We start from the raw sequence: 23,817 nt of genomic DNA on the forward strand, positions 1-23,817 counted from the left end.
GATATATAGGTCCAACACCATAGTAGGAGAAACATGCCCATATCATGATGCTTGCACCACCATGCTTCACTGTCTTCACTGTGAACTGTGGCTTGAATTCAGAGTTTGGGGGTCGTCTCACAAACTGTCTGCGGCCCTTGGACCCAAAAAGAACAATTTTACTCTCATCAGTCCACAAAATATTCCTCCATTTCTCTTCAGGCCAGTTGATGTGTTCTTTGGCAAATTGTAACCTCTTCTGCACGTCTTTTATTTAACAGAGGGACTTTGCGGGGGATTCCTGCAAATAAATTAGCTTCACACAGGCGTCTTCTAACTGTCACACCACTTACAGGTAAATCCAGACTGTCTTTGATCATCCTGGAGCTGATCAGTGGGTGAGTCTTTGCCATTCTGGTTATTCTTCTATCCATTTTGATGGTTGTTTTCCATTTTCTTCCACGCGTCTCTGTTTTTTTTGTCCATTTTAAAGCATTGGAGATCATTGTAGATGAACAGCTTATAATTTTTTGCACCTGCATATAGGTTTTCCCCTCTCCAATCAACTTTTTAATCAAACTACGCTGCTCTTCTGAACAATGTCTTGAAAGTCCCATTTTCCTCAGGCTTTCAAAGAGAAAAGCATGTTCAACAGGTGCTGTCTTCATCCTTAAATAGGGGACACCTGATTCACACCTGTTTGTTCCACAAATTGACGAACTCACTGACTGAATGCCACACTACTATTATTGTGAACACCCCCTTTCCTACTTTTTTTTACTAATAGCCCAATTTCATAGCCTTAAGAGTGTGCATATCATGAATGCTTAGTCTTGTTGGATTTGGGAGAATCTACTGAATCTACTGGTACCTTGTTTCCCATGTAACAATAAGAAATATACTCAAAACCTGGATTAATCTTTTTAGTCACATAGCACTACTATTATTCTGAACACTACTATAGGTGACAATTACACTTAAATAAATATAAGAGTTCACAAAATATGCCAATAGAATTTACCCCTGGGATTCGTTTGGACCCCATGTGAAGTGATTAGGGTTAAACAGGATGCTCATTGAAGAGACTAGAATCATTCCTGTAGAGGAAACTCTTCTCACCTCCTCCATTTGACAGCTATGTCGAACATGTCTCTCCACTGCATTTGCCGGGTCTTGCCATTGACCCGCACTTTGGAGTTGCTCCATGTCCTGTGCATGGTCTGCATCACCTCCAGGGTTCCTAAGCCCATTGCTGAAATTTACAGGCAATTATTATTATTACTAACACTTTTAACCATCTTTATGAGGTAGATTATTTATTAGTCGTACCTCTGTGTATTCTCCTATTTGGTAAGAAACCTGGCGTGTCATATTGCATTAGTGCACCCAGATGGTCAGCTGTGCAGATCAGTTTCTGAATCTCACTGCTGTAGCTGTCAAAGTTCTGTGGCAGCACATCCCTACAACAGTATTGAGAACATACAAGATCAACTTTCAAAGTGATCTGAAAGTGAAACTTTTAATGGACTGGATTGTGGCTAATTTTTGAAACATTTGTGGATAAAAATAATTTTAACTGTGCTAACAGGAACACATGAATATCTGCCTGAACACTGATGGAATAAGATGCAGAAAGATCTCTACTGTTAGCTTTAAGCCACAAAATACCTTAACTGTCACCGCAACTGTGAGCTCAAATATTTCTGCAAAATATGGCTGTGGAAATTATAAAGTCCTCATTTATAAAACTTCCAAATCCTGTCTAACCTGTATTGAAGTGGAGGACTGTACAGTTTTAAATAGGAATTCATTATTTTTCAGCTGCTACTGTGCCGCTCTTGAAATTGTAAAATAATCTTTTGTACTTTATAGTAATTGCTATAATTAAAGTAGGACCGTCACACCTACTTGATATGTGGCTGTAGGCCCGGCTGTTCTTCATAGTCCTCCAGTAGAAAAGGCAAGTTCTTAGCCCAGTGATTCTTAAAGTTTCCCGGCAAGTCATGGTCCACATTGTACTCTGCCACTGGAATGTCCAGGTGAGAATGTAGATAGCGAGAGTACTCTGGCAGAAAAGCAGGCTATCATTATGCAAGAAAAGCATAAACTGTAAAAACTATCAAATACTTCTATTACTCAATATGCAAGAATAGCAAAATTATGCATGTTTATAATAACTCAGATGAGGATTATCACTTGAAACTCTAATGACATTTTGACCATGTGGCACATTTTTCTGGGCATGAGCTGCCTCAGTTTTGATGAACTCAGTGACTGCAGAAAGCAAAGGTGACGCCCACATATCACCTGGCTGTGGCAAGCAGGTGGTTACTTACGAGAAATGGGTATGGATTGGTTGTCTGCCTGGATGGTTGTCATCCAGAAACCAAGGCAGTTTCACGATGTGGTAAATGCACAAGCAGCACAAGCACATGAACCCAGACTCTAATTTGCTTGAGTAACAGAGTGCTTCAAAATAATTTGACATGAGGGAACGTGCACATCTCTGGACACAATCTGGCACTATTGTGCGTGAGTGATGAGGACGCCAACGATTGGAAAAAAGCCAAGGAGATGTACAGTGCATCCAGAAAGTATTCACAGCACTTCACTTTTTCCACATTTTGTTATGTTACAGCCTTATTACAAAATGGATGAAATTAATTTTCCCTCAAAATTCCACACACAATACCCCATAATGACAATGTGAAAAGGTGAGATTTTTGCAAATTTATTAAAAATTAAAACTGAGAAATCACATGCACATAAGTATTCACAGTCTTTGTCATGAAGCTCAAAATTGAGCTCAGGTGCCTCCCGTTTCCACTCATCATCCTTGAAATGTTTCTACAGCTTAACTGGAGTCCACCTGGGGTAAATCCAGTTAACTGAACATGATTTGGAAAGACACACACGTGTCTACATATAAAGTCCCACAGTTGACAGAACATGTCAGAGCACAAACCAAGCATGAAGTCAAAGGAATTGTCTGTAGACCTCCGAGACAGGATTGTCTCAAGGTACAATTCTGGGGAAGGGCACAGAAACATTTCTGCTGCTTTGAAGGTCCCAATGAGCACAGTGGCCTCCGTTATTTTTAAATGGAAGAAGCTGTGCAGGGCTGCGCTCTGATTTCTGCTATAGTTGAGCTTTCTTTCTTTGACCGTGCGCGCGAGAACGAACTGTCTATGAGTAAATGTGGAGATGTTTGGAGTTATACTTGATATGGACATGTCCTGTCTCTGGCAATCAGTCTGTGAGCAGGACTTAACTCATGTCCTATTTGTCCTTTATTTAACACAATGATGAGAGAGTTTGAGGGGGGAGTGAGGAACTGCCTGCGGCCAGCCAGTTTTTCTTTTAATTGTTCACATGTGCACGTGCAAGCAAATCGTCTGTGAGTGGACTGCAGATGTCCGGACTTTTTACTAGATGTGGACATGTCCTGTCTTTGGCAATCAGTCTGTGAGCAGGACTTTTATGGACTTTATTTAAATATAGCTGTGAGATAATTAAGAGCGAGGAGCTGAAGCAGCAGTCAGGCTGCAATCAGCATTTTTTTTTCTGTGCTCTTTTTGTGCATGTAGTTTCACTGCATTGTGTACACGGTATAAAAACCAACCTGCATGATTTATACTGCTCGAACAATGGAACATAGCAGGAATCATAAATTGGCGTCAGGTAATGTTGTATTGTGAGGGTGTGGCTTCCGGTCACGTCGAGTACCGTTGCTGTGTCCTGACTTGTGTTGAAACCACTTCCTTTCTGCGTCCTCTGCTCGACGCAGGATAAAATTAAACATGTTTAATTTTTGGCGTCCGATTCACTTCGTCCTTTGCATCCGACACGGTGTTCTGGTATTGAGCTACATCGTCTCGGCATGAGGTTGCATACATGCGGCGTCATGACGACGCCGCACGACGCAACTCGAAGTTGGCCCGGTATGAAAGGGGCTTTAGACAGACAGAAGAGAACCTCTATCAAAGCTCCTTCCAGAAGGACAACATCTCTGCAGCAATCCACCAATCAGGCCTGTATGGTAGAGTGACCAGATGGAAGCCACTCCTTAGTAAAAGACACATGGCAGCCCGCCTGGAATTTGGCAGGTATGCGCAGTGAAGGCAGGGAGGACCGAAGGACTCTCAGACCAGGAGAAACAAAATTCCCTGGTCTGATGAGACAAAGACTGAACTCTTTCGTGTCATGTTTGGAGGAAACCAGGCACCATCCCTACAGTGAAGCATGGTGGTGACAGCATCATGCTGTGGGGATGTTTTCAGCAGCAGGAATTGGGAGACTAGTCAGGATTGAGGGAAAGATGAATGCAGCAATGTACAGAGACATCTTGGATGAAAACCTGCTCCAGAGCGCTCTTGACCTCAGACTGGGGTGATGGTTCATATTTCAGCAGGACAATGACCTTTAGCAAACAGCCACAATCACTCAGGCACATTCTCAGTGTTTTCCTCACCCAACAGTAGGACTATTTCTGCTGGTAGCCTGTTGGACAATTGCACTATTGGCTATCATCCTTAATCCAGGCCTTGACTGACCTAATATGGAAATTCAATTTGTTATCTGGAGGTTTTGTTTGGCAAAATTTATGCTGGATATCCTTCCAGATACAACCATACATATTCATTAGGGGTTGGGAATGATGTAGGTGGCACGGTGGATTAGTGGTTAGCATTGTTGCCTCAAAGCAAGAAGGTCATGGGATCTATTCCCACCTGTGGCCTTTCTCTGTGGAGTTGGCATGTTCTCCCCGTGTTTGCATGGGATCTCTCTCGGTGCTCTTGCTTCCTCCTACATCCAAAGGCATGCAGGTCAGGTAGACTAGAAACTTTAAGTTGTCCATAGGTGTGCATGCGGGTGTGAATGTGTTTGTTTGTCTAGATGTGGCCCCGCGAGACTGGCGTCCTGTCCAAAATGCACCCCGCCTCGTGCCCTATGACTGCTGGGATAGGCTCCAGACCCTTAATTGGAGTAAGTGGCTGAAGATGAGTGAGTGAGTGAGTGAGTGGGACTGATATGCTGAATGCACTGGCTTGTGCATCCAATGTGGCTGAGATTTGACAAAATTTAAGGTGTACACCCTTGCCACTTCTATGCTCATTTATCCGGGCTTGGGACTGGCACTCAGCCACATGGGGTGTATAGCCAGTACATTCTGAGTTCACAGATTCTAATGAAAGGCAAACAGTAGAACAACTCTACCTGTGAAAAATCACATTTGAATGTTTCCAATTTTAATGCCCCACATGTGTGCGTGTGCGCAAACACGAGCAATATGGGAGTGTACACAGAAGGAAACTAACCTCTGAGGTATTTGACTTTGAGGTACTCAGAGCTGGCTTTCTGCCCTAACATAGGATCATTCAACATGACCTTAGTTTGAGCTTTGATGCCTTCATAGAACTGTCCCATGGCCACATGACTTAAACCCTTCATGTACTGACACACCTCATTATAGGGCTCCAACTGAAGGCACCTCTAAAGGGCAGAAAAGAGAAAGATTAAGGCCAAAGATGAGAAGGATGGAGCTCGTGATTAAATTATTAGTAGGCTGGTCATATATTGAAGCAGACCAGATTAGTTGAGCTCATGGATTGGTGACAATTTTTAGATAAAATAACAGAACAAATATATATGGAACACATGAAAGTTATTTAACATGAACCAGGAAGAATCCCCTACTTTAAAGTTGCCAATGGCTTCTTGTAGAGAGCCGTGGTGGTACAGCATCATGCCTCGAAGCTGGAGAGACTGAATGTGATTCTGGTTTAGCATAAGGGCTTTTTGGAAGCTCTCCATTGCCGATTCAAAATCTCCAAGCTCTCTAAGAAGAAGAAAATGACAAGATAAAGTTAGCGTGAAAGTGCTGAGAAAATGTATTTGGCCTCATCCTGATTCCTTCTGTTTATTCCCCATAAAACAAAGGCAACTCAAGCAACAAAAAAATAGATTTTAAATCATTTCTATTTGTTGAAGCAAAAGAAAAGTCTAATTTAAATTTTCACCCATGTGAAAAGGTAACTGACCCCCCGCCTCAAATTATGCAGGTGGAATCATTCATTGCTTCCACCATGACTAGTTTGACCAAAAGAGGTCTGCCAGACTTGCCTGAGAGAATAAGCCAACACATGCTCGTCTGCGCAGTCTACTGGATGTCAAGCCCACTTGCCAGTGCAAAGTGAAGGAACTGCAAAACACCTGGTGGCAAGGAAAGGCACGCAAGATACAGGCCTCCACAGACTGCAGGGATAACAAACGTTTCTACACAGTGACAAAGGAGCTTCATGATTCCATCCAATCTGGAACAAACACACTCCAGTCTGAAGATGGATCTGCCCCACTCACGCATGACCGGGATATCCTCCAAAAGGTGGAAGGATCATTTCCAGAGAGTAGACATCCTTCAATATCTGGTACGGTACTGTATGTCGACTTCACCATTACACGATTAATTTGAGAATGCTCATGAAGACGTAGAAAGCACCAGGTCCCAACAATGCGCCCCCGGAGATTGTATCTCATGAGAACCCGTCACTTCATGCTGATCCAACTCATGTGGGAGCAGTGGATATTCTTGGATGACCTCAAGGATGCAACCATCATCCACATCTTCAAGAAGTGAGATCACTCCATCTGTGGGATGTCCCTCCTTAGCATTGTAGGAAAGATATTTGCCAATATCCTACAGGACTGGCTGATGGCAGTTGCTGAAGAAGTCATCCCAGAATCCCAATGTTTTTTCTGCCCATCACAAGGAAGAACAGACATGATCTTCTGCGCCCGTCTTCTCCAGGAAAGGTCCCGGGATAACCACTTATGTTCATTTTCTGGGACCCTGAAAAAGCTATTGACAGTGTCCCGAGGATTACCATGTGAGCTACCTGCTACGCTTTGGATGCTCAAAGTAGTTCATCGACCTCATCAGGACATTTCACAAGGACATGTCTGGCCACGTCACCATCAACAATACCCTCTTGGCCCCCTTCCCAATAATGGCAGGCCTGAAACAGGGCTGTGTCCTTACTCCTACACTGTTTTCCCTGTACTTTAGAGCCATGATACAAGAGCTACCTGTCCTGGTGTTGAGATCTGCTACAGAAGGGGTGGAAGCCTCACCACAATAAGCACGATAAGGCAACTCCGGTACACAGATGATAATAGTACTCTTGAGCACACTGTGGCCGGCTGCCAGTCAGATGCTGGGTTTTTAATGACACTTACACCCGCTATGGCTTGAAAACCAACATTTCCAAGACAAAAATCCTGGTACAAGCAACTGAAGATCAACCACCTCCCAACACCAGCAATGTCCAAATTCACAAAACTGTGTTTGAAACTGTAAATTCCTTCCCATACAAGGGCAGCATTCTTTCTAGCAATGCCACAGTCCAGAAGGACATCAAGAACCTGATCAAAATGGTGCATGCAGTTTACGGAAGGCGTCTTCATGAACCATGACCTCACTCTCCAAACCAAGATCATGATCTTCAGAGCCATTGTTCTCTCCACCCTCTTGTACAGTTCAGAAGTGTGGATGGAGTGTCGCCGTGATGTGAAGAAGCATTTCCAGCAACAGAAGCTCCAAGTATTATTGAGAATTAGATGGCAGGACTGCATCGCCAACGAGGTGGTACTACTCCGAGCCAGTCTGGCCAGCATGGAAGTCACTGCGGCAGAGAGCTCATGGGAGGCCATTAAAAAATATAGACCACTTAAAATTGGGATTTTTTGTGTTTTGTTTTTTTTTTTTTTTAAATACCTGAATTTTTTTTTTTACTTTATGTTAAACAAAAACTGAGGACATCAGAAGGAGGAAAATACTTTACACATTACTATATTTGTATAATGCCAAAGAGGAAGTACATGTTATGCTCGATGTGATAACATCAGTGGCTTCAACTTCTATAAAGGATTTCACAGTGTACCTGTAGGCCTGTCCAAGGCTCTTATATGCATCTATGAAGTCAGACTTCAGCTTTAGTGCCTCTTTGAATATCTCAATGGCTTCCTGGAGAAGAAAAAAAGTATTAGGTTTTCATAAAAAGCCCAGTGAAACAGCTCAGATGAAATACAGTATCTCAGAAGTTTCAGATCGCATGTAGTTATTGCAAAAGGAACACTGTAGTTTCAGTTTACAGCAGACAGTATAAATGAACACATCCACACGTGTTGCCTCTAGAGGCCTCAAGCAGTATAGTAGTCCATGGTAAATAAAGAGCAGTCAGTTCTCAAAAACTGAGTGACTGTGCAAGGAGGAGACTAATGAGAGAAGCCACCAAGACCATTCTGAATGTGTTAGGCTATGCAGAGCTCTTCTATTTTTATTTGAATAATTAAATATTCCTTACAAGTACCCGTAGGTGGGCCTTAAGGTACAGAAGCTTGAATCTTCAACTGGACTGGGTTGCTTGACGCGAAGACGTTTCGCTTCAAATCGCAGAAGCTTTCTCAGCTAAAATTCTTGCTCTGGTAGTCTGACGTCTGTCTGACCCTTGTCGAGAAGAACAAACAGAAGCCACAAAAGCTGGAGTTTTAAACCTAACCAGACGCCTCCTACAGAGAGGCACACTGCTATCGGCTAGTGACTAAACAATTGCTTTAATTAGCACCTATTGTGCTCTAGTTAGCACCCTCCTAAGGACAGGGCAGCTGTCCCTCCTAACGATGGGACTGACGCCTCTCCTGATGATGTGAATGACTCATTACCATGAAAAAAAAAAGACTGAAACTGCTTTGACCTGAGTACCCCATTGTAAACAGGGGACAAAGCGTGTTTCAGACCCCCTCCCCGGTTAAGGCTGGGTTTCAACTGTTTCACAAATGCCTCCTTAACCCCTCTCTCAAACCATTTCTTCTCTCTGGCTAAGATTTTAACTTCCTTGTCCTCAAACGTGTAGTTAGTGTCTTTAAGGTGGAGATGAACTGCAGACTGAGGTCCACTGGCGCCCTCTTTACGGTGCTGGTATAGCCTTTTGTGTAACAGTTGTCTTAAAGTAAAAAAGGCTGAGAATCCCCAAGCTATATTACTGCAAATGCCAGTAAACGAATGTACTGTACCTTTAGCATGCCTCTGTGGAAGAAGGTCAAGCCCTTATAGAGCATGGCGATAGGCTGATTTTTCTTCAGTTCTAAAGACTGCTGGAAGTCCTCCATAGCGGCTACATAATCCTGGTTGGAAGGTGTACAAGAGACTCAACATATAGAAACATGGGCACTATGCCTATGAAAATTACTTACCCCTTTGGGCTTTTTTAAAGGTTTTATTTTTTGGTGACATCAAATCTAAAATTGCACAAATTCAAGATACTTTGTAAAAAAAATTACTCTCAAGTGAAAATGTGGTCAAAATAAAATGAAATGAAATACATTTTGCAATAGTGGATTGCTGATTTAGTTGTGCCATGAAGGAGCTGAGTACTTACTGCACAATCTCTTATTTTGTGTTTCTTTTTGGACTTTATGTAGCACATAAAGTCCAGGGCAAGATGGCGCCGAGGGAAGGCGCCGTCGCAAGAGCAAGAGCTCACTTGTGTGCTATGTGTTTTATGTTGTTTTTATTCGTTTTTGGAACACTTGCCACTGTCACGTATGATCGTGAATTACTTATTCAGATCCGGGATAAAGTTGGTGGCCTATGCCATGTAATCCCTGAACTGAGGTGTGCTGACTTTAATGTTTGCCCCATGCGAGGCTACAGGGGCCAAGAGTCAAGTCAGGGGAGCCGAGAGCAGAGCGAGGGGACCGGGCGGAGCCAACGCCGTGTACGCCGCCGACCTGAGCTCCACGATGGGGACACCTACAACAATCAGCGTAGGAAGTCAACATCCTCTATCCTGAGTATGAACTCCTACCGTCTGGTAGGCGATACAGAGTCCCTCAGTGCAAACTGAATCGCTTTAAAAACTCATTTGTGCCCACATCAATTAGTGTCTTAAATATGGTTCCTGGGATAGGTAGTAGGATTGTGCGTTAATGACATGGTGGCATTGTTATTTTAGTGTTATTTATTCAGTTAGTATTTTCCATAACCATATGTGGGAGATGGCTGTGCAATAGGGGTATGTGTTTTTAGGGATATGTGCAATATGCATGAATTATTATGGGAGACCGCTGTGTAATACGGGCATGTGTAATTTGGATATGTGTATTAGGGATGTGCAATATGTATGATTGATGTGTGTATTAAGTTATGTAAATTGTATGAGTTATGTAATTATGTCATGGCAGTTTGACTTTTTACTTGTGCAGCTCTTGGAGTCTAAGACAAATTTCCTGGAAGGGACAATAAAGTGTATCGTATCGTAAGTGTAAGCACAGGGGAAAGCGAGGAGGTCTGCTCGTTAAACTCTGCGGATGCCCCTGCAAAGTCCTGCTGCCGTCTATTTATTTGGCGAACGTCCAGTCTCTGCCAAACAAGACGGATGACCTGCTGAGCCGCATCCAGACCCAGCGCGAGGCCAAAGATTGCTCCGTGTACTGCCTGTCGGAGACATGGCTCTGCAGTGAGGTGCCAGACTCTGCCATTCAGCCGCCGGGCTTCTCTATTTACCGCTCCGACAGAGTGAGAGAACGCACCGGGAAGTCAAAAGGAGGAGGTGTGTGTTTTTTTATTAATGAACACTGGTGCACGGACACTGTTATAATGAATCAAACTTGCACAACTAACCTGGAGTGCCTTGTCATCAAATGTCGCCCCTTTTATCTCCCCCGAGAGTTTTCTGAAATGTTTTTATGCGCTGTCTACATTCATCCACGGGCTGACACTTCTGATGCTCTTAGTAAATTGAGTGACATCATACATACTTATGAAAACTCTCACCCAAACTCAGTGATTATTGTGGCTGGGGACTTTAATAAAAGTAATTTTAAAACGGTCTCACCTAACTATTATCAGCATGTGAAACTCCCCACAAGGGGGGCACATATTTTAGACCACTGTTACAGTAATGTTAAATCAGCTTATAAGTCCCTACTTAGACCCCCCTTCGGCAAGTCAGATCACTCCTCCATTCTTCTGCTTCCTTCATACATTCAGAGGAGTAGACAACTGAAGCCAATAACCCGTACTGTACAGTGTTGGACCAGGGACAGTGAGGTTCAACTCCAAGGCTGCTTTGATGCGACAGATTGGTCTGTCCTCCAGTCAGAGGATCTGGACGAATACTGCAATGCTATTATTGGATATATTAAATTTTTGTATCGATATATGTGTCTCGCAGAGGGTTATCACACATCTCCTAGTCAGAAACCTTGGATTAATGCTGATGTGAGCCAAAATTAAGGATGCGTGCTGGGGATTTAAAATTGGTGACCATGCTGCTTGCAAGCAAGCCAGATACTCTTTGGAGCAGTCTATTAGAGCCGCAAAATTGCTCCGGGGGTGACAAAATGGAAGGTTACCTCAATGCAGATGACCCACATCTAATGTGGGAGGGACTGAATGCTGCAACCACAAGGAAACCTAAAGAAGCGAACATTACTGACTTTGATCCCTCATTGCCAAATGATCTTAATCAGTTTTATTGTAGATTTGAAACTGGGAACACTGAGCCTGTTGTCTTTTCATTTGAGAAGAGTGGACTTACCATCACTCTGGAAGAAGTCTAAAGGGTTTTGTCCAGGACCAAGGTGAGGAAGGCCCCTGGACCGGACAGAATCCCACCCCGGGTGCTCAAACTGTGTGCAGAGAAACTAGCTCCTGTTTTAACAGACCTTTTTAACTTGTCACTATGGTACTGTACTGTCCCTTTATCTTTTAAAAAGTCAGACATAATACCAGTACCTAAGAAGATGCCTGTGACCTGTTTTAATGACTATCGGCCTGTGGCCTTAACCTCTGTTTTAATGAAGACTTTTGAGCGTCTGGTGTTGGACTATATTAAAATCAAATACCAGTGTCTGTGGACCCGCTCCAATTTGCTTACAGACGCAACAGGAGTGTCGAAGATGCCATCTCCTTCACGCTGAACTCTGTGAATAAGCACTTGGATAAAGGAAAATCTTATGTCCGTATGCTTTTTATAGACTACAGCTCTGCTTTTAATTCTCTTGTTCCAGTGCAGCTCATTCACAAATTGAAAACTCTTGGCTTATGTGATGCCATTTGCAAGTGGATTTTAAACTTTTTAACTGGTAGACCACAGAGGATTAAAATTAACAACTGTTTTTCACATGTACTTCTTGTGAATACAGGTTCTCCGCAAGGATGTATTCTAAGTCCTCTGCTCTACACTTTGTACACATATGATTGTGTTGCGTCTTTTTCCAATAATATGATCATCAAATATGCAGATGATACTACTATTATTGGTCTTGTTAATTCAGATGGTGATGACTCTATCGGTCAGAGGTTCAGTATGTAGTCCAGTGGAGTGAACAAAATCATTTAGTTCTTAACACTTCCAAAACAAATGAACTGATTATTGACTTTGGGAAAAGCAATGTTCACTTGCCTATTATTATTATTAACAACACAGAGGTACAGAGGGTTGACAGTGTGAAATTTCTTGGTGTGACCCTTTCTAATGATTTGAGCTGGCATGCTAACACTCAAACTATTGCCAAAAAGTCCAGACAGCGGCTCTATTTTCTACGTAAACTTAAGGAGTTTACTCTAAATAAGCACATTCTTTTAAATTTTTATAACTGTGCTGTTTGAAAGTCTCCTTATAAACTGTATCTCTGTGTGGTTGGAAATCTACATGTAAAGAAAAAATAGTTTTAAACAGAGTGGTGCGTTCTGCTCGCAGGGTAATAGGCTGTGAGCTGCCAGCCCTGGAGGACATTTTTAAAGGCAGGCTTCTTTCGCGGGCATTACTGATCATTAATGACCCCACCCATCCTGCTAAGAATATATTTGAGCTTCTTCCTTCTGGGAAACACTATCGTTCTATTAAATGCACCATGTCTCGCCATGTAAACAGCTTCTTTCCACAAGCTATGATGGCTTTGAACTGTGCACACTGACTGACAAGCACTTTACTATTTTTTATTATCTCTTATTGCTCTTATTGCTTTTATTGTGGCAAGTGTTATCTATTTATTCATTTATTATGTCTTTGTGTCCATGTTTTTAAAATGTATGTTTATGCACACTAAGCTCTTGCAACGTTTTTTTCCAATGTAGTTTTACTGCAAATGGCAAATAAACTGAAACATAACTCAGACATTTATCTATACTTTGACAGTGAAAGCCCCATTTAAAAAAAATTTGCTTTAAAAGCCTAAATTAAAATACATTTTAAACAAAATAAAAATTCTGATGTCACAAAACTCAATTACAACCTGAAGGGGTCAGTATTGTATCCAGGCACTGCACACTTGTGACAACAAACCTCTGAGATGAAAAGCAGAGTCCCCCTGTGTCTGTACAGGCGAGCTGAGGGTTGCAGATGGATGGCTTTAGACAGGTCACCAAGGGCCTCGCTGATACGACCCAAAGGAGACAGGATCTGAACAAACACACACACACACACATCAATACAGCTTCTTGAAGTCACACTGCATTTGGACAAATGCGAAAGTTGACTCCACACTGTTGTTGTGAAACCTTGTATACAGTCAATGGTACAACCTCCTTGTTTCTTTGCTATTATAGCTGCTGCACATATGGCTCAAGAGATAACATCATGCCTACACAAACATAACACACATGGCTCTTGTGGGTAAGTTACAACTTTATTCTATGTAAAATAAAACAAATGGCTTGGCTTGTATATCAATTCTGCAGCCTTTGCTTGAGTTGACTATTTTTATCATTTCAAATAAAAACACAATAAAAGAAAAGGTAAGCAGAACATTATTATATTATATGTTTTAATTATATGTTATGTTATGCTACACCATATTCTATATACTATACTATATTTTCTATATTATGCTATATTCTATATACATATTCTATATTTTTGGATACATAGTCATGTATAGTATGTTACTCATAATAACTTCCTTAGCAGTGGGGAATAAGTTCATTACACTAGAAAGTCTTTCAGAACGCGCTTTAACTAGGTTTAAGGATATGATGCCTTCTTTATGTTCTCTAATGCCATATACCACACAGTAGAGAGAGTAGCTACCTAAACTCCTAAAACTACCTAAACTCTGTAAGTGAGATAGAGTATCTCGTCAATAGTTTTCCATCCTCATTGAAGACAACTTTGGATGCTGTAGCTCCTCTGAAAAAGAGAGCTTAAATCAGAAGTGCCTGACTCCGTGGTATAACTCACAAACTCGCAGCTTAAAGCAGATAACCCGTAGTTGGAGAGGGAAATGGCGTCTCACTAATTTAGAAGATCTTCACTTAACCTGGAAAAAGAGTCTGTTGCTCTATAAAAAAGCCCTCTGTAAAGCTAGGACATCTTACTACTCATCACTAATTGAAGAAAATAAGAACAACCCCAGGTTCTTTTCAGCACTGTAGCCAGGCTGACAAAGAGTCAGAGCTCTATTGAGTGAGTATTCCTTTACCTTTAACTAGTAATGACTTCATGACTTTCTTTGCTAATAAAATTTAACTATTAGAGAAAAAATTACTCAACCATCCCAAAGACGTATCGTTATCTTTGGCTGCTTTCAGTGATGCCGGTATTTGGTTAGGACTCTTCTCTCAGATTGTTCTGTCTGAGTTATTTTCATTAGTTACTTCATCCAAACCATCAACATGTCTATTAGATCCCATTCCTACCAGGCTGCTCAAGGAAGCCCTACCATTATTTAATGCTTCGATTTTAAATATGATCAATCTATCTTTATTAGTTGGCTATGTACCACAGGCTTTTAAGGTGGCAGTAAAGTAAACCATTACTTAAAAAGCCATCACTTGACCCAGCTATCTTAGCTAATTATAGGCCAATCTCCAACCTTCCTTTTCTCTCAAAATTCTTGAAAGGGTAGTTGTAAAACAGCTAACTGATCATCTGCAGAGGCATGGTCTATTTGAAGAGTTTCAGTTCAGGTTTTAGAATTCATCATAGTACAGAAAACAGCATAGTGAAGGTTACAAATGATCTTCTTACTGGCCTCAGACAGTGGACTCATCTCTGTGCTTGTTCGTTAGACCTCAGTGCTGCTTTTGATACTGTTGACCATAAAATTTATTTTTATTTTTATTTATTATAATCATATTTATCTAATAGATTACAATTTGTTCATGTAAATGGGGAATCTTCTTCACAGACTAAGGTTAATTATGGAGTTCCACAAGGTTCTGTGCTAGGACCAATTTTATTCACTTTATACCTGCTTCCCTTAGGCAGTATTATGATGATACCCAGCTTTATCTATCCATGAAGCCAGAGGACACACACCAATTAGCTAAACTGCAGGATTGTCTTACAGACATAAAGACATGGATGACTCTAATTTCCTGCTTTTAAACTCAGATAAACTGAAGTTATTGTACTTGGCCCCACAAATCTTAGAACACATGGTGTCTAACCAGAATCCTTACTCTGGATGGCATTACCCTGACCTCTAATAATACTGTGAGAAATCTTGGAGTCATTTTTGATCAGGATATGTCATTCAAAGCACATATTAAACAAATATGTAGGACTGCTTTTCTGCATTTATGCACTATCTCTAAATTAGAAAGGTCTTGTCTCAGAGTGATGCTGAAAAACTAATCATGCATTTATTTCCTCTAGGCTGGACTACTGTAATTCATTATTATCAGGTTGTCCTAAAAGTTCCCTGAAAAGCCTTCAGTTAATTCAAAATGCTGCAGCTAGAGTACTAACGGGGACTAGAAGGAGAGAGCATATCTCACCCATATTGGCCTCTCTTCATTGGCTTCCTGTTAATTCTAGAATAGAATTTAAATTCTCTCTTACTTATAAGGTTTTGAATAATCAGGTCCCATCTTATCTTAGGGACCTCATAGTACCATATCACCCCAATAGAGCGCTTCGCTCTCAGCTGCAGGCTTACTTGTAGTCCTAGGGTTTGTAAGAGTAGAATGGGAGGCAGAGCCTTCAGCTTTCAGGCTCCTCTCCTGTGGAAACAGCTCCCAATTCAGATCAGGGAGACAGACACCCTCTCTACTTTTAAGATTAGGCTTAAAACTTTCCTTTTGCTAAAGCTTATAGTTAGGGCTGGATCAGGTGACCCTGAACCATCCCTTAGTTATGCTGCTATAGACTTAGACTGCTGGGGGTTCCCATGATGCACTGAGTGTTTCTTTCTCTTTTTGCTCTGTATGCACCACTCTGCATTAATCATTAGGATTGATCTCTGCTCCCCTCCACAGCATGTATTTTTCCTGGTTCTCTCCCTCAGCCCCAACCAGTCCCAGCAGAAGACTGCCCCTCCCTGAGCCTGGTTCTGCTGGAGGTTTCTTCCTGTTAAAGGGAGTTTTTTCTTCCCACTGTCGCCAAGTGCTTGCTCACAGGGGGTCGTTTTGACTGTTGGGGTTTTTACGTAATTATTGTATGCCTTGCCTTACAACATAAAGCGCCTTGGGGCAACTGTTTGTTGTGATTTGGCGCTATATAATAAAATTGATTGATTGATTTATATTGTTTATATTTCTCACATACCCACAGTGTCTCTACCTAAGTAATATACTTATTAACAGTGCAATACATTTATTCTACGATTGGCTAACTTATATACACCTACTGGCTCCTTTGCAAATACATGTAGATGTTCTTATTTGTCTTTTTATATTACTTTTTTACACCTTTACACTACGGGAGTTGTCTTTTAATTTTGTTGTACCTTGTGTATAATGACAATAAAAAGCCTTCTATTCTATTTTTGTCTTATGAATGTCCTCACTGTGTGACAGACAGAGTGTAGTATGCAATATGTATATTGCAGCGTATGTATGAAAACTAGAGATCTGTGAAGCTCATGAAATGATGCCCTCACTCTGCCATACTAGTTGCTTGAATATCTTTCGCCCAAATTGCCAACTGGTCAACCACTGTAGATGTAATTGACAATATTATACATTTAAAACAACAACGGCAACAAAAGTCCAATCGTCTCCCCTTAATGATGTCAGACCAGAATGATTTCCTTCATAGGAATCTGCACATGGTGTGCTACCACTGTGCAAAATTTCACTGAAATCCAATAACTATTTTGGAGAACTTGGACTTATGAAGTCAATATCATGCAGTGTGATGCATCCTTCATACGATATGCTACTATTATGTGATGTTTCATTGAGATTGACCAGTTTCGCTCGCAAAACACATGAACAGAGACAGACCAATCCCTCTACAGTAGTGTTCGAATAATAGTAGTGCCATGTGACTAAAAAGATTAATCCAGGTTTTGAGTACATTTCTTATTGTTACATGGGAAACAAGGTACCAGTAGATTCAGTACATTCTCACAAATCCAACAAGACCAAGCATTCATGATATGCACACTCTTAAGGCTATGAAATTGGGCATATTAGTAAAAAAAGTAGAAAAGGGGGTGTTCACAAATATAGTAGTGTGGCATTCAGTCAGTGAGTTCGTCAGTTTTTGTGGAACAAACAGGTGTGAATCAGGTGTCCCCTATTTACGGATGAAGACAGCACCTGTTGAACATGCTTTTCTCTTTGAAAGCCTGAGGAAAATGGGACGTTCAAGACATTGTTCAGAAGAACAGCGTAGTTGATTAAAAAGTTGATTGGAGAGGGGAAAACTTATACACAGGTGCAAAAAAATTATAGGATGTTCATCTTCAATGATCTCCACTGCTTTTAAAATGGACAAACAAACCAGAGACGTGTGGAAGAAAATGGAAAACCAACCATTAAAATGGATAGAAGAATAACCGAATGGCAAAGACTCACCCATGATCAGCTCCAGGATGATCAAAGACAGTCTGGATTTACCTGTAAGTGCTGTGACAGTTAGAAGACGCCTGTGTGAAGCTAATTTATTTGCAAGAATCCCCCGCAAAGTCCCTCTGTTAAATAAAAGACGTGCAGAAGAGGTTCAATTGCCAAAGAACACATCAACTGGCCTAAAGAGAACTGGAGGGAATATTTTGTGGACTGATGAGAGTAAATTGTTCTTTTGGGGTCCAAGGGCCGCAGACAGTTTGTGAGACGACCCCTAAAACTCTGAATTCAAGCCACAGTTCACAGTGAGACAGTAAGCATGGTGGTGCAAGCATCATGATATGGGCATGTTCTCCTACTATGGTGTTGGGCCTATATATCACATACCAGGTATCATGGATCAGTTTGGACATGTCAAAATACTTGAAGAGGCCATGTTGCCTTATGCTGAAGAGGACATTGCCCTTGAATGGGTGTTACAACAAAGACAATGACCCCAAGCACACTAGTAAATGAGCAAAATCTTCCAAACCAACAAAATTAATGCCTCGCAGATGTGAAGAAATCATGAAAAACTGTGGTTATACAACTAAATACTAGTTTAGTGATTCACAGGATTGCTAAAAAGCAGTTTGAACATAATAGTTTTAGTCTGTAGCGTCAACAGCAGATGCTACTATTATTGTGAAGACCCCCTTTTCTACTTTTTTTTTTGCTAATAGCCCAATTTCATAGCCTTAAGAGTGTGCATATCATGAATGCTTGGTCTTGTTGGATTTGTGAGAATCTACTGACTCTACTGGTACCTTGTTTCCATGTAACAATAAGAAATATACTCAAAACCTGGATTAATCTTTTTAGTCACATAGCACTACTATTATTCTGAACACTACTGTATAGTGCACAAATGTTGGTTTTGTGTGTGTGTGTATTGGGGGGGGGTGCATAATAAGCCTGAGGGTGGACACCCTTTCCCTAGTATGTATTGCCATTGCATCAATGCAGAAACTCATCCAACATGACCGAAGAATACAACTAGAGCACTATGCTCAGAAAGCGCAAACCTCTGTCACAATAGTTTCCAATTCCACAAATTTACCTTGGAAGAATGTTAAAGATCAAAGTCCTGCTAGAAGTGCCTTTTCATTAGCTAAATTAGATGTAATGAAATGCCCGGAGTATGTATTTGTGTTCATCCACTGGAATCAAAGTTTTTTGTGCTGTTGTCAGGTTTTTTTCCCCCCCCTTTTTTCATTTTCTGAATTCTTTTCGATCATTTCACAGAACATGGTTATCTCGGCTATGCACAATTTGTCATTGCTTTTTGGCAATTGGATTCTGACTGACAACTGGAAGGCAAACAGGTATAAAATTGGAACTTCCATCCAATTTTGTTGGTGTAGGTAAATCCCTAACAGAAAAATGAGAGCGACCGGATCAACTTTGTCAGGCAATAGTGAATGTCAGTCTGCACATCACATTAAAATATGAGAGTGATAGAGGCATATTGTTAAGATATATATAAGGACATCACCCTACATAACACTCTCAAATATGAAAGAAATGTTAGCTTTTTTGACATCTTTTTTTTCTGAATCTGTTCAATGTTAACGATGGGATTTTTCCAATTTCCCAAGATTTTTCCTGACTTTGACCTTGAAAATGTAATCAGTTCTTGCCATCAGAATATAAACTTCAGTAAAAATTCATAACGATATATGAAGACTGTTGGCTCCAGGCTGTTCACAGACAGGCAAACAAACACATAACCTCCTCCAACTTTGTTGGTGGAAGTAAAAAGCTAGCACAATACTCAAGGCGACCATGTATTTTTTTTTGTTTTTGTTCACTGCTGCTCTGGAAACGTTTGCCCTCTTTGGTACTGGTGACTTGGGCTCCTTGTCACCATTTAGTCATCATAAGTCTGCCCACAGGCTTGTTTATGTACAATCTATGGTGAGGAAAGAGCAGTGCTTCCTTTTGGAGCGTCAGCACTGTTTGGCAGGAAAAGGTGGAGTAGGTATTTTCTAGGTACTGCAAACCTAAACATTTTGACTGTATGTTTCGTGCCTCAACAAATATCATCTTAAGACAGTGATATTATCTGGTTCCTCAGATGAAAACACAGAACTTAGTTAAAAAAAACCCTACCCTGTGACGCTCTTGTTATTTTTAGCAGGAAACCTTACGCTTGTTCATAGAAATTATGCATCTATTCACAAAACTTGACTTTATAAACTTATTTGTCTGAGTTACGTAACATGATTCCCGACTGTTCCCCAAGAGAAGGATGAAGGTGGTGAACTCCAACATCTCGACATTAAGGTTTAGGCCTTAACACCTCATGAGTAAATGTTCTGATGATAGTGGTAAACCACCTACACCCCCCCCACCACCCCAGAAAAATTACACATTTAGCAATCCTGTTCATGTGAGGTCAGATTTGTTGTTCTGTTGTTAACCATAATAAATTCTAACAGGATCGGATCAGTGCTCTCTTATCTGATAGCCCCAGTAAGCCTTATCTAACGGCCTGTGTGCTACGTCCAAGTGTGTATAAGCGGTGGTGTGAGTATGTGTGTACATACACACACCAGTAAAGACCATCTTGACATTTACACACAGGAAATAACAGGCTTCAGAGCGAAACTTCAATATGACAACATACTTCTTTGAGCTTTGCAATCTGCAGTTAATATAATCTATGTAAATTGTGGCTTCAATCGTGTTTTTAGTAGATCACAAGCTACCCGTCAATAATGATAATGTTCACAATTATGTACCCTTGTGAATTTAGCCATTACCATTTGCTAAACAGAAAGAAGATTTTATCATTTTATTTTCATTTTGTTGTGTTTTACTGCCTCGAAACGCCAAAACATGCAATTATTTAGAAGACTGATGTGTCTGAAAACAAAGTGAATCCTTGTGTTGTTCTTTCCAGCTCTATTAAACTGAGAAACACAAATGAAACCATGTTCCAGTTTTCACACACTACAGGGTTGTACTGAGATACTCAACAGCACACGTTTTCCAGAAGACAACGAAACACTTCAGTGATCACACATTCAAACAGAAACTTGGATCAGATGTGCCGAAATGAATCACAAGTTGCCACTATTACCAAACGGAGACAGTCAAGTACTAAAATAAACTTTAAACAAGTACTTTAGTTCCAATGTACCCAAATGTTGCATGTGAGTTTGGCATGTGAATCTCATTACTGACAATGATTTGATACGCACCACTACACTACCAGTGATATGATACATAACAATACTGATGATACGATTCGTCCCTGTTCCCGATTCGATGCGATCTGATATATGTATTTGATGGCGATTCAATTTCTCACAATGCCAATATGATTAATGATGGGTTTGATAACATTTTATCAATACTGACGCCATTATCGATTCCACTTATCGATCCGATTCTTATCAATTCCTTATCAATACCGCTTGTGAATTTTCTGTGTACTAAAAGTAGGCTTTACAGGTTTTCTATGTCAACAACATTTTATTGAGTGAATAAATCTGAAATTAGTCACTGGATCCTTGATGTACATGATGGATCCTACATCTCTAGACAGAAATAGAAATGAACAAAGTCTGAGGTTTTTGTCAAAAGCATTTCCTTTCAGATATTAATGACACAAATGTAGCTCCATAGCCTCTGAGCTGAGTTCTTGCAGCTGGCTGCGCGTCAGGATAAAAAAAAGGAGGAAGTGTCATTTTGGGGGGGGGGAAACGGGTTTGGTCATTTGTAGGTTATTGTTTGTATTAGAATGTTTGGAAAGAGGTGTCATTTGATTTAAAACAGCGATTCGCTCTGAAATGATTAATTCAGACTGAAATCTGAGCAGCTCTTTGGAGCTGTGCATTTAGTCCCACAAAACAGAGAACATTATTAGGGCCCGAGTAGGCAACGTCCTACGAGGACCCTATTGTAATTGTGCTGTTTATTATTATTATTATTATTCTCACTCTTGAAATCGAAATTTCGCCTCTTCCCATGCTCAAAAACTCACCAAACTTCCAAAGTCGTCCGGCCGGATCCGAAATTCGATATTTTGGGGGCGCGCACATGGTCGCAGAAAAATCGCGAAATAGCGCCCCCTAGAAATTTTCAAAAACCCCTCCTCATTGGGCTTTTTTCATCGTAGCCTCACGAAATTCGGTACACATATTTACCATGCCAGGACGCACGAAAAAGTCTCTTACTGTCATGGTGAAATATCGACAGGAAGTCGGCCATTTTGATTTTAAGTTTCGATTTTGAGCAAATTTTTGCCATTTTGGCCATTTCCACTACTTACATTTGAACAACTCGTCCTAGGGATTTCATCCGATTGTCTTCAAATTTGGTCAAAATCATCACAACACAATGGTATCAAAAGTTATCAAAAGATTCTAATTAAGTCAAAAGGCGTGGCTGCTAGGGGTCGTCAAACTTTGACGAGCTTTTCGGAGCACGCCATTTCACTTCGAACGGCTGTCACGCCCACATACTTATCGTAGATCCTTCAAACGTGCTGGACATGATGAGGGCTCCGCCCTGAACGTTTACATATCTTAAGTTCCCACCTGCGCCATAGCGCCCCCGGTAGTGGCGGGAAATGTCCTATTTTTACTTTAAGAGGTCCTGATGTCACATACTTAACCCAATCAACTTCATTCCACTTCTAAAACATGCACAACAAATTGGTGAACGTAGCGATGAACGCTGTGAAGTTACGAGTAACGGCGTCCGTGTGGCGGCGTGCCGAATATTGACCATTCGCCATGAAATTACGTTGTTCCTTTTGACGGCTTTAATTTTCACATCATCATGAAAATTGACACAGGTCGAGCACGACAACCTTTTACAATTCATAGGGGCGTCGCCCATGGGCGGGGCAAAATGCCTCAATAGCGCCCCCTTGAAACTTTCAAAAACCCTTCCACATAGGGGTTTTTTTTGGAGTAGGGAGATGAAAATTGGTACACGTGTGACTTGCATAGACGTACAAAAAATCTCTTGCACCATGGGTCTACTCCAAACAGGAAGTCGGCCATTTTGAATTTCCTTCTCATTTTGGCGTGATTTCCACATGTTGTATTTGAACGAACTCCTCCTACAGATTTTGTCCAATGCACTTCAAATTTCTTTGACAGCATCCAAAGATGATACTGACCAAAAGTTATCGAAAGCTTTTCTCTATGTTGAAGGGTGTGGCCGCTATGGTGCTGCCATTTTGACCCTTTGCCATGGAACATCAAATCATGATAACTCCTTCATGCTTTGTATGATGACGGTTGGCCCCTGAAGACACCCGGCCCCTCTGTTTGTACACTGAGCGCCCCTAGGATGAACAATCAACATGTCATAACTCCTTCATGCATTGTGTGATTTGTTTAAAATTTTAACTGTGTGATGAGTGGTTGCCCCTGCATGCACATGCCCACATGTGGTCACAATGGCACCCACTGGCCTGGGTAGGCGGTCGCGCGGAACGAGGGCCCGTATATGACTGCTTGCAGTCCTAGTTATTATTATTATTATTTCCTTTACTTGATGGACAACTTCAGTTTAGGCAGCGGCTGGTGATCACGCCAGAGAACCATTCACGTAAAACTCCAGTGTAGAACGTTGGAAGATTCTCGTTTCTTGCCCGCAACAGGACAAGAATCCCAGTTCGTGACTTTAATCCACACAAAGGTGACTCACGAGTCACGACTGACACCTTTAAATGGCTTTGAGAGGGTTAATGAAGACATTGCAGACCTGCTGCTGGAAGTGAAGCAGAGAACCAGCAAACAGCGTGTATGCAGCTTAAAGTGCAAGTGACATGGTTTTTGATGTTTTATAGAATAAGATTGCACATAAGGGACTATATACCGCAATGGCCACATTTCGCCCGCATCGCACCGCCTTCTCTCTGTGGCTGTGCACTGCTCCGGAACAGGCTCTGCCCTCTGAAGCACCTGTACTGAAAATGTGAACTGAGGCCTGCGCTGTCCATGTGGGAAGCCAGAGACTGATGGAGCACGCCGCTC

General features: G+C 41.3%; 1 protein-coding gene across 1 annotated transcript in view; it reads right to left on the bottom strand.

The window, feature by feature from the left end:
• Positions 1-23,817, bottom strand: part of ttc13 (tetratricopeptide repeat domain 13) — a 117,861-nt gene that overhangs the window by 32,337 nt on the left and 61,707 nt on the right. Inside the window, exons 8-14 of the mRNA XM_034162263.1 lie at positions 9,052-9,162; positions 7,920-8,002; positions 5,677-5,818; positions 5,298-5,472; positions 1,888-2,044; positions 1,309-1,439; positions 1,099-1,231 (exon numbers count right to left, since the gene is read on the bottom strand). Coding sequence (XP_034018154.1) covers positions 1,099-1,231; positions 1,309-1,439; positions 1,888-2,044; positions 5,298-5,472; positions 5,677-5,818; positions 7,920-8,002; positions 9,052-9,162 — 932 coding nt within the window. The remainder of the gene's footprint in view (positions 1-1,098; positions 1,232-1,308; positions 1,440-1,887; positions 2,045-5,297; positions 5,473-5,676; positions 5,819-7,919; positions 8,003-9,051; positions 9,163-23,817) is intronic.

The sequence above is a fragment of the Thalassophryne amazonica genome, chromosome 21, assembly GCF_902500255.1.
Source record: "Thalassophryne amazonica chromosome 21, fThaAma1.1, whole genome shotgun sequence".
Lineage (NCBI taxonomy): Eukaryota > Metazoa > Chordata > Actinopteri > Batrachoidiformes > Batrachoididae > Thalassophryne > Thalassophryne amazonica.